A 12,122-nucleotide genomic window follows, 5' to 3' on the forward strand; every position below is an offset into this window, starting at 1 on the left:
TCCTTTTCCTGTTCAGATGCATGAAAACAAAAGGCCTGCCAAGCTGCGACTGTTTATGCTGGCGTCACCACTCACAAACCGGGCAGCCTCCGTGCACAAGGCGTGTTTTTTGTTTTTTAATAATACATCGGGATTTAGTTATTATTTATATGAAAATGTAATTTTACTTTATTTTTTATAATATTTTTGTCGTAAATACAAAGAAAATAATGGTGTAAATTAAATTGGGTCCTGAATTAACCAGGGTCTTAAATATGAATCGTCGTTAGTAGAACCGTCGTTATCGGAGGCTTTCCTGTACTGTATTCATGATTTTTTTTTGAGTTGTGATGATATGGAGGAACAAAATGGTAGTAGCACTGAGAAGAAACAACAACAACAGTAACAATAACATATCTTTGTTTTGATGCTCACGTTAGGTTTTTAAATTTTAGATATAGTGCGGTGGAAAGCAGTTTAATGAGTCGCCAATATATCGTCGTCTGCACTTCTAATTAAAAGTCACCGGATTATTGACGACTGACGCATTGACGTACAGTACACACTGGAGTATGTCTTCTCTCCAGTCGCAGGTCAGATGGGCCACAGCACACGCACACATACACAGAACCCAACCAGAACTAACCTGACTATCAGAATTAGGGGTCATCAGAGCTCATTGTGATTGGGCTTCTATTCTCATGGTGAGGATAGATTTGTTTGGTTCTCAAAAGCACTGAGACCCATTTGACCAGCTGCCTACTCTTCTGCATGGTAAAATTAAAGGGTTAGGTTTGAATTAAGAAGAGGGAATAATAATGTGGAATACCGGGCATATATATATATATATACAGCATATATTTGATAAGGTTATAAACGCTTGGGTATTATTTTCCTTGGAGCCTGAAGAAAAGAACTTCTAAAATACAGCCTAAGGGAGTAACTTGATTAGGACGTAGCCAAGTGAACATATTTCCGGTAGTGCCCCCAAAGTTTTCACGGTGTAAGACGCGTTATAACCTTGATCATCTATTTTTTAGAGGATACAACGGTTGCTTTATGGCTTACCTCTCTAAGTCATAGTATGGTCTTGTCTGCTGCATGTAATAAATTAATCTCGCTTGAAATATTATTTAGCGTTGGAGAAGGCTAAAAGCACGGTTCCAGTTTTGCTGTGTCATTTACTGGGGACTTGGCTAAGTTGGTTCTTGGCATTTAATCATGAAATATATACCTACACTGTGTAATGCTCGGTTGTCACAATTGTTTCCATTTTGTGAAGAATATGTTTTAATTTTCAAGTATTAAGTGCCTGAAACAGATATACAGAAAATTATCACCCATGCCGAGACCCAACTTGGTTAAGTACGACACTACACTTTATTTCTTTGAAGATGGCCGTCGGCCTTACAGTATTTTGTTGCTCTGTGAATATTGAGGTTCTCTTGCCAAGCTTTCCCTGTGCAAATTTTAGCTTTTTCCCTCAAAATCTTGTACTGTATATAGGAAAGTCTTAATGCAATAAAAAATATCAGATTCCATCAGTTTATGTTGTTTATTTTGTCTTGTATTACAATTTGATCTGAAGAATTTATCTACTAATGTTGTCTCACTGTGGAGTCCAAGAAGTAGGTTGGCAGGTGAACCCGATGATGATATTATTAAAAGGTTATTATGAAGCATGGAACTGAATTCTCCCTTAAGTATTATATTCTTAATGATTTATTTGTGAAGTAAATAAATTGTTTGGTCCCACAAAATTTAGCACTGTAAACCCTCTCTCCTGTGCACTACTGCTGCTGTCAACAATGACTTGTCCAGTTCCCCAAACTCTGCTGTGGCAGGACGCAGATACCACTTCACCACCTATCCATAATAAAGCCTGCAAATTCTAAGTGATTTTTATTACTTTTCCTTGTACTAAAGAAAAAGTTACTTATTACTGTGTGTGTATTTTGTGTCTGTCTGTGTTATGTGTGTGTGTGTGTGGTGTAATGGTCAGCATGCTCGCCTCGCAAGCGAGCGGACCCAAGTTCGATCCTCGGGCAGGGTGAAACTATGGGCTAACTATGTCTAACCAGCAGTAATTGGGAACCTGAATGTTTATCGATTTGCGGATCGTATTCTGGGGTTATGGTTAGCCAGTGCCGTTGGCATGTTGTCCGGTCTTCTTGGACTATTCCTTGACTCTGGGTCATGCAACTCGTTAACTCAGGGTGTGGTTGTTGTGGGTGACAGCTTCTACACCTTAAACAAATTCACACCAAGGTGGCCCTTGGGCCGGCCATTCTCGTTACACGAGGGGCAACCATTATTACTATTATGTATGTAAGTATGTATGTGTTATTATATAAACCTGAAATGCTGAGGACTTGAAGTAAAAATAATAACTTCAAATGTAATGTACAGTAACATGTGGGAAATGGCTGTGGGGGAGTTTTTGTCATCTCTAGGAGGAGCTGCAGTCACCAGAAGTTCCTTAATTTATAATACAGTTTAGTAAGTATGTCTCCTTTGTATCTAAACTTACCTTAAAATGTCACTGCCCAATAATGGTGTTTGAACCTGGACTGAAACACACGCACCATGTTTCATCTGTGAATCTTATTCTTGTAAACTTTTGTTGATGATAATCAGTTCTTCATTCGTCTTGCATTACATAACATTAATTATAAACTCTTAACATACATATACAGTACTGTACTGTATATATACTGTATGCTGTATATATATACCTGTATAGAGAGAGAGATGAATTATAGTACACTATATACTTGAAATATACAGAAAAAGAAAAATGACATACAGTACTTTGATCATATAATTAGGGATGAAGGGATACTAACAAATGTTAATGGGCAAAGTTGAGGGTAGGAGGGTCAGGGGAAGGTAGAGACTGGGATGGGTGAATGAAATTAAAAACTTGGTACCCAGAGAGATACAAAACCTTGGAGGATTGGTAAAAACAGCCGGAGAACATTTCGAGTAGAGGACTGTGGTCACCATCCCTCAGATATGAGGACGGTACTCTTGATTGATTGATAAAGGCAGGAAAATGGCTTGGATCTGTACTGAACACACTAGATTGTTGATGTCATGTTATTACTGTGCTTCAACTAAGTTCAAAGAAATGGCTGCTAAGATTCAATGTCACAAAGTGTAAGAGGCTGCACCTGGGGCGTACCAACGGTAAGGAGACATATCACATGTCCCAAACGGGACGAAGAGACTCCTTTAATTGAGACAATGTGACAAGGACCTAAGTGTGTATGTTGACAATGAGCTGAAGTTCTTGGGCCACTGTGAGAAGAAGGTAAATCAGGCAACTAAATTATTAGGACTTATAAGGTCATTCAGATATCTAGACGGTCCATCACTCCTAATGATCTTCAAGAGTGAAGTGCTTCCACGTCCTCAAGATATGCTAGGGACTGTCAGTTGAAAGATTAGAGCGCCTGAAATTGCCTATCTCATACTACAGACGGGCAAGGGGAGACTTAATTGAGGTGTATAAGCATCTCAAGGGGCACTACTCAGTCGAGTGTCCTTACTTGGAGCTGGCGGACGCCCGCCCCACAAGGGGACACAGCTCAAGATTGAAGCCGCAGGTCCAGAAAACTGTGAGGGCAAACTTTTTCGGAGTGAGAGTTGTGAACTCTTGAAACAATCTACCAGAAAGAGTAGTGACGGCACCGAGTGTCAGCTCTTTCAAGACCAAACTTGACCAACACTGGAGCAGGTTCGCTGATTGGCTGGGCGAAGACGGGAGAGGAGTTGCAGGGAGAGCAGGTCACTACAAGGTAACGTAACCTATCCAAGTCCAAATAGCAAAATATTAATTCTTTCTATAGGAAATGTGAACGCCAGTCATATCAATCTTAACCGAATATTTGTGAACTAGGCAAACATACATAATGATGATGGTGATAATATTAATGATAAAAACAGAAGTAATAATATAAAAAAACACATCAGTTATAATAAAAATGATAAGACGTGAATAATAAAACAATAAAAAATTATAAGAAGTGATTAATAACTAAACAAAAGAGTATACTGTATACTTCATCCCTCTCAAAGATTTTCGAAACTATCTTGAACTCCCATTTTCTCCGTCACCTTGAACGCCATTCTCTTTGTCGGATCACCAGTAAGGCTTTCGCCAAGGAGATCTACTGGTGATCTGCTCTCCTACTGCACCCATCTTTGGTGCCAGGGGTGTCTCAGCAGGTTCATTCAGTCCTGTGAAACTCCAACACTTGTTTTGAGATGTTTTATGAAACATTGTCATGAACTATGACGGTCAGTTTAGTTGTCGCTATTGTCGTGGTAAAACTGTCACAATGAAGTGCTACAAAGTCTTAAGAAATGAAGTTTTATAAAGTGCTACAGTAAATGTTATAAAGTACTACAGTAAAGTGTTATAAAGTGCTACAGTAACGTGTTATAAATTGCTACAATAAAGTGTTATAAAGTGCTACAGTAAAGTTATATAAAGTGCTACAGTAAAGTGTTATCGCTGGTGAAGGAACATACAATCAAGAGGTAAGTGGTGGTCAAAACGGGGTATTTGTTGATGTTAATGTGTTAACTATGAGAATATACAGCGAGGTTGACCCAATGCCTTATTATTCAATAAAAACAATTTTTATAAAGTCTTTAGGTCATTGATACTCAACTTTAGATATCTAGGAATAATTTCTTAAAACAACACATAGACAATTTTGCAGAAAACGATAATTATTTGCCTACTTTAGAAAACATACGCTTTTCGAGACCGAGATAAGAAAAGCAAAGAGGAAAAATGAACTGAAAGTACCAAGGGAAGCTAAGTCAAACCCCAAGGGATTCTTTCAAATGTATCAAAATAAAATACGAGAAAAGATTGGACCAATACAGTCAGATACCGACGAGCTAACGGATAACGACGGAGAAATGAGCAATAATCTGAATAAATATTTTTCAACAGTTTTCACCACCGAAAATTTAAACATGATACCCGAGGCACCGACTCTATACAGAGATAGTGAATAAAAGAAATTAAGCTAGGTAGTGGACGAGTGGAATAAGTTACCAAATATCATCATTAACTCTAATACGCTGGATAGCTTCAAACATAGGTTGGATGGATATATGAGCAATAGGGGTTGGGTGTAAATGGGACTGCCCAGTATGAGCCAATAGGTCCGCTGCAGTGTCCTCCATTCTTATGTTCTTATGTAGTAGCACCACTAATCCCAAACATATACACATAAATAAAAAAATTAAATTAAAAGGAAAATTAGACACACAAGTAACGAGGGTATTGACACCATTTTTAACTTAACATTACATTTATTTAAGGTACAAAAGATAAAACACTTATAGGTAATCGTTGAGCAGAGGTACACCGGCCAGGTACAGTTCACCGCCCAGGTAATCATTGCAGTGGGCAGGTAAGGCATGATCAGCGACCTGTGGGGGTAACAATGTCTTTTAATCATGTTAATTAATGTTGTTAAAATCCTACGTGTTGTAGTATTTTGTGTTGTAGGAGGGTAGGATTTTATTGTTGTAGGATTTTGTGTTGTAGGAGGGTAAGATTTTGTTGTTGTAGGATTTTGTGTTGTAGGAGGGTAAGATTTTGTTGTCGGAAGGTAGGAATAGGTTAGGTTAGATTGGTTTCGATTATAAACTATAATTTGAAAGTTCTTGAAACAGTAAACACGATGAGCAAACCAGGACTGTCCAACACCACTTACCATAACCAAAACCGCCGAACCTGTGACCCCCGAACCCATGTCCGAATCCATTTCCGAACCCATGTCCGAACCCACGTCCGAATCCGTGACCAAATCCACCGTGTCCGAAGCTGCGACCACCATAGCCACCATGACCACCATAACCACCATAACTTCTGTAGCCGTAACTTCTGAAGCTTGGATCAGGGACTGGGGAGGCCATTGTAGCTGTCATGAGTACCACCACCATCAGGACGAGCACCATAACCTGGAACAGAAGATGGTAGGATTATGGTGGCAGACAGATGAAAATATTGTGAATTTAATGGCGCAATAGAGAGATATTGTATAAGTAAGTTTATTAATTGTTTTACAGTATTGTGGATTTGATTTACCAGATGGATGTTTTGTAAATGTGTAAATGATGTATTATATAGTGTGGGTAATTTACGGAAGATGTTTTGTGAAATTAACGACCATGAAACACAACAATGATAAAATTTACACATTTTTATAAGAAACAAGTTTAATGTTATTTCTGACTGTCTTTCCACACACATACTCCACATAATCTCAACATATTTCACATTTTCTATCTCTTTTCATTCTTTCCCACTTCTTCTTTCTTCTCTCCGTCACCCCACATCATTTCTCTCTCCCCCCCTCTCTCATCCCCCCTCCTCCCTCTCTTCCAGCATCCCTCTCTTTCCTCTCCCGTCTCTCACATTCCCCCTCCTGCACCTCATCTCCCCGCCAGCAGTACTCACAGTTCTCAAAGCCATGTTGAAGTAGATCCACCTGTGGCTGAACTGACCGTAAGACGACCTCGCGTTGTGATGAAGACGCCTCGCCCCGCTCTAGGTATATATACCCTGTCCCTACCGTTCACTTTGCCCCGCGGAGCTCCAGGATCAACGGGGCGGGGCGGGGCGGAGTGGGGGGTGAGAGAGAGGGTGCGAATGGGTTACTTGTCCCTCCCGAGGCTGAGATAAAAGTATACATTCACATCTACTGCAGGTTTAAGGGCGCGAGGTGACGTGTGTGCGTGTGTGTGTGTTGGGGGGGGGGATAGCATAAGTAAAACACACTCTTACACACACACACACACACACACACACACACTCTTACACACACACACACACACACATCGCCCCCTTAATAGTTCACCTGGCGATAAGCTAATTAGATCAACAGGTGTGATTGGTTGATGTAGAACTTGTCTTATAATTAAACAGTATTGACCTGACCTAATGTGACCTGACCTAATGTGACCTGCCCTGACCTGAAGGGACTTTATATACATGTAACCAAATGAAGGAGTAAGAAGAGAGAGGGAAAATAAACGGAGAATAACACAAACAATGAAATATTATTGACAACGAAATTTATACTGAAAAATAGTTCTCAGATTGGTTAGGTTAGGTTACGCTATTTTATGTTACGTTACGTTAGATTAGGTCAGGTTAGGATAGGTTAGGCTAGAACAGTTAAGACAAATTTAGATTTAGGTGCGAGATAGGTAAACATTGGTTTGGAAATAGAGTAGTGGACGAGTGGAACAAGTTACCAAATATCATCATTAACTCTAATACGCTGGATAGCTTCACACATAGGTTGGATGGATATATGAGCGATAGGGGTTGGGTGTAAATAAGACTGCCCAGTATGGCCCAATAGGTCCGTTGCAGTTTCCTTCATTCTCATGTTCTTATGTTCTTGTGCTAGGTTAGGTTAGAACAGTTAAGTTAAGTTAAGTTAGGTTAGGTTAGGTTAGATAAGGGTAGGTTAGGTTAGGTTAGAGCAGATAGATTAGCTTAAAACAGTTAGGTTCTGTTAGGTTAGATTATGCTAGAACAGTTAAGTTACTTTAGGCTCGGTTAGAGCAGCTACATACATGTCAGTTTGTTATAAGGTGAAGAGTCAAGGTTTTTCTGCTCCAACATTTGTTCAGAAATGTCGTGGGAACCAGCTTGTCGTGCCCTGGGATCGAACCCGAACCAGTAGCGCAACGCAACGATACACGAACCACTATTCTCAGTACCTTATCAGGGCTCACGATTATCGAAGGTATTGGACTAATTACAGGTGATTATTGGTAATTATTGGTATTATCTGCTGTTGTCGTGATTATTAGATACGTTAGATTAGGTTAGGTTACGTTATGGCAGGTTTGGTTATGATAGGCAAGGTTAGGTTAGGTTAGGTTAGGTTAGGTTAGGTTAGGTTAGGCTAGGCTAGGTTAGGTTAGGTTAGGTAAGGCATGAGAAAGATTTGGTTTGTAGGGCGTTACGACAAAAGTCAGGTCACAGGTGGATTATAAAGGGCACCTCAGAGTGTCAATTGGACCACCTTAGCTCTAGGAAAGCTTGATATGACGCAACGAAGCAACGGAAAATCGATCCCTTATCAGCTAGAGTATGCTGGAAGCTTTGGCAGAGTCCTGAGGCTATTACACGGAACAATAGAGTCCAGGTCAGCTACGATCGAGTCCAAGGGAGATAGAATGATAGAGAATAGAGTCCAGACCAGCTACGATGCAGTCTACCTACGATACAATCCAGCTACGATACAGTCCAGCTGAAATATAACATCAATATTTATAGATTTCATGTCAGCTATAATAGATGTCAGATGTAATAGAACAAAACAATAGACCATAGAGCCCAGGGCAGTGTCGATAGAGAGCATGTGTGACTCTATAACTCTAAGACAACAGGTGTTTACAGTCCACATGAACCACACGAGACTAACACCTACCGAATTTAATCAAGTTTGTCAGCATATTACAGAAGATCATTAGGTAGAGTGATAACAAACATGTCTTGTGCGATATTTTCATCTGGTTTTCCTGTAGAGTAGAATGATATTATCGGTTAGTTTACGGTAGGTTACGTTAGAGACAAGACTGCTTTCACTGGCCTATGCACAATATTTAATAGCCTTTTAATTAAATAACTCACATAAACTATATTATTTTTACGTTATCTTTTCTCACCTGTTAATGAAAATCTCACAATACCGATTTACCTGATCATAATAACTTAATCCATCTTAATAAACACAAAAAAACACGTCAGTTAGAGTTTAAAACACATATTTTCATCTCTCCTTCACCCTGTTTCATCACTTAGTCACTTACCGCTCTCTCTCAGAAGCGTCTCAGGACTTTCTTAACTTGGAGGCATATGATCCTCTATGTGTGTGTGTGTGTGTGAGAGTGTTCAGGGGATCGTGATAATGGGATTTATAATTTGTTGTTGTTTTTGTGATGTTTGATATTATTTTATAGTTCTAGTGAGTGAATCTTCTTCTTCTTCCTTCTTATATCTTCCTCTTTCTGTATTTTCCTCATTCTTTCTTCTTTCTTCTTTTGTTATTGTGGTTCTTCTTCTTTTTCTTCTTTTTCTTCTTCTTATTTTTTTATTATTATTAAGCAAACTACGGAAGAGCCCATGTGATTTGCTAAAGAAAACACGAGATAGAGAGAGAGAGAGAGAGAGAGAGAGAGAGAGAGTAGTGAAAGTCTCTATTTAGTGCTGGAGGTAACTAGGGAGGTGGTGATGGTTTGGTGGTGATAGTGGTGGTGATGGTGATGGTGTGGTAATGGTGGTGATGGTGATGGTAATGGTGAAGTGATGGTGTGGTGGTGACGGTGTGGTGGTGGTGGTGATAGTAGTGGTGGTGGTGATGGTGTGGTTGGTGATGGTGATCGTGGTGGCAATGGTGTGGTGGTGATAGTGGTGATGGTGGTGGTAATGGTTTGGTGGTGATAGTGGTGGTGATGGTGATGGTGTGGTGATGGTGGTGATGGTGATAGTGGTGGTAATGGTGTGGTGATGGTGTGGTGGTGATCGTGATGGTGGTGATGGTGATGGTGATGGTGGTGATGATGGTGGTAATGGTGGTGATGGTGAGTGTTCCCCCACTTGTACTCTGGTGAAAGTAACTTAACTTTCTAATTTCTTAAAGGCATTTAATTTTTTATTCGTTTTATCGAGTTTTTTATTCTTTTCTGATTAGGTTGGTTAGATTAGGTTAGGTTAAGGTTAGGTGAGATGGGGTGAAGTTATGTTAGGTTAGGTTAGGTTAGGTTAGGTTAGGTTAGGTTAGGTTAGGTTAAGGTTAGGTGAGATGGGGTATGGTTAGGTTGGTTAGATTAGGTTAGGTTAAGGTTAGGTGAGATGGGGTGAGGTTATGTTATGTTAGGTTAGGTTAGAATTGAAAGCTATTTCTCTTTCTCTGTCTGTCTGTCTGTCTGTCTGTCTGTCTGTCTGTCTGTTTCTCTGTCTGTCTGTCTGTCTGTCTGTCTGTCTGTTTCTCTGTCTGTCTGTCTGTTTGTCTGTCTGTCTGTCTGTCTGTCTGTCTGTCTGTCTGTCTGTCTGTCTGTCTGTCTGTCTGTCTGTCTGTCTGTCTGTCTGTCTGTTTCTCTGTCTGTCTGTCTGTCAATCAACATCTGTCTCTTATGATACTATACCGCACATCTTCCCAAACAGAATTCACATCTCATTAACCCTTCCTTCTTCTTTCATTCTCTTCCTTCTTCTTTCATTCTCTTCCTTCTTCTTTCATTCTCTTCCTTCTTCTTTCATTCTCTTCCTTTTTCTTTCTTTCTCTTCCTTCTTCTTCCAATTTCCTTATTTATCTTGGAGGAAAATTATCTTTGATGGTTTTGTTTAATGTTGTATATTTATAATAACTTTGACTTGACAACAGACAGACAGACAGACAGACAGGCAGGCAGGCAGACAGACAGGCAGACAGACAGACAGACAGGCAGATACATTCATTTTTCTTATAAAAGGGTCAAGTAAAACAACAGATGTAAAAGCTTTAAAATATATTAACTTTACCCATTATTACAGAATATATTTTTTCGACTCCTTCCCTCACCATCCTGGAAAAAAAACAGAAGCCACAGGTCATTTTAATAGCAACCTGTTTACTTAATTCGGTGTTAATACTGGGATAAAAATACATTGTCAAAAACACACGGAAGGTTTGGCGGTCTTTGTGGTTGTTAGAGGTTGTTAGTGTGTGGTTGTTAGAGGTTGTTACTGTGTGGTTGTTAGAGGTTGTTAGTGTGTGGTTGTTAGAGGTTGTTAGTGTGTGGTTGTTAGAGGTTGTTAGTGTGTGGTTGTTAGAGGTTGTGAGTGTGTGGTTGTTAGAGGTTGTGAGTGTGTGGTTGTTAGAGGTTGTGAGTGTGTGGTTGTGAGAGGTTGTGAGTGTGTGGTTGTTAGAGGTTGTTAGTGTGTGGTTGTTAGAGGTTGTGACAGGGGGAGGGGTTGTAGTTATGGTCAAGTAGAGGCAAAGTTACTAATAGTTAAGGTGTGGTGGTGAAAGATTTGGAGAAGTATATCTTACCGTAGCCCCCGTGGCCACCATGGCCATAACCGCCCCCGTGTCCACCATGGCCATAACCGCCCCCGTGTCCACCATGGCCATAACTGCCTCCATGTCCACCATGACCATAACCGCCCCCGTGTCCACCATGGCCATAACCGCCCCCGTGTCCGCCATGGCCATGACCGCCTCCGTATCCATCATGGCCATGACCGCCTCCGTGGCCACCATGGCCATAGCCGCTTCCGTGTCCACCATGGCCGTAACCGCCTCCGTGTCCACCATGGCCATAGCCGGGGTCAGGTAGAGGAGTGGCCATGGTAGAGGCCAAGACACAGGTGAGGGCGAGTGTGGCCACAACCTGCCGGAGACAAGACAACAATAGTTAAATGAGAAACATTTCTCACCTTTAACTTAACTCTCTCACCTCTCACTTAACTCTCACCTCTCACGCAATACAACACAACAAAAGAATACAAGAACAACTCTCAGTGTTACAGAACTCAACAACAACAACAACAACTCCCTTAACCTACAATCTTGGACACCATCTTGAGGCTCGGCGCTGAGGTCTTGAGTTGAGTGAAGTGTTGCAGTGAATGTTGTGTTGCTGCTACCGCTTCCTTCAACACTTATATACCCAACACCCTGACACACCCTGACACACACTGCACAAGGTGTCCCATCACGCTGGATTAACTGAGATAAATTTGGAAATGTAGCGTGAATGTTGCTGTATGTGTTCTGGGTACTTGCGTCAGCTGATGGTATATAGTACAAGGGCGTGTGTGTGGAGAGGGGGACACGCTCTCTAATCTTCAGAGGGGGGATATAGATAACCTCTATATCAAATAAGAGAGAGAGAGAGGGGGGAGGGGAGGGGAGGAAACAGGAAGAGGGTGAGTGAAGGAAGGAAGGAAGGAAGGAAGGAAGGAAAGAGAGAGAGACAGATCGACACATGAATAACACCTGCATCAAATGCATTACATCAAATAGGAAAAAAAAAATAGCGTCCACTGGGTCAGATGAGACTAAATTTACCCCACAGTTTGTAGCAGAGAAGTTGATCACCTCACCTTACCT

At 40.8% G+C, this 12,122-nt stretch overlaps 2 protein-coding genes across 2 annotated transcripts; both read right to left on the reverse strand.

The window, feature by feature from the left end:
- Positions 1-5,293: 5,293 nt before the first annotated feature.
- On the reverse strand, positions 5,294-6,571 carry LOC121862572 (neuropeptide-like protein 30). Its single transcript, XM_042360880.1, has 3 exons — positions 6,467-6,571; positions 5,721-5,967; positions 5,294-5,433 (listed from the first exon to the last, which is right to left on the reverse strand). The coding sequence occupies exons 1-3, from the start codon at positions 6,479-6,481 to the stop codon at positions 5,426-5,428; spliced, it is 270 nt and encodes an 89-aa protein (XP_042216814.1). The 5' UTR covers positions 6,482-6,571; the 3' UTR covers positions 5,294-5,425.
- Positions 6,572-10,521: 3,950 nt separating this feature from the next.
- LOC121862573 (cold and drought-regulated protein CORA-like) lies at positions 10,522-11,652 on the reverse strand. The gene is made up of 3 exons (XM_042360881.1): positions 11,576-11,652; positions 11,061-11,400; positions 10,522-10,593 (listed from the first exon to the last, which is right to left on the reverse strand). Exons 1-3 carry the CDS (start codon positions 11,588-11,590, stop codon positions 10,586-10,588), a joined length of 363 nt encoding a protein of 120 aa, XP_042216815.1. The 5' UTR covers positions 11,591-11,652; the 3' UTR covers positions 10,522-10,585.
- Positions 11,653-12,122: the final 470 nt, after the last annotated feature.

This window comes from Homarus americanus, unplaced genomic scaffold, assembly GCF_018991925.1.
Source record: "Homarus americanus isolate GMGI-L3 unplaced genomic scaffold, GMGI_Hamer_2.0 scaffold31037, whole genome shotgun sequence".
NCBI lineage: Eukaryota > Metazoa > Arthropoda > Malacostraca > Decapoda > Nephropidae > Homarus > Homarus americanus.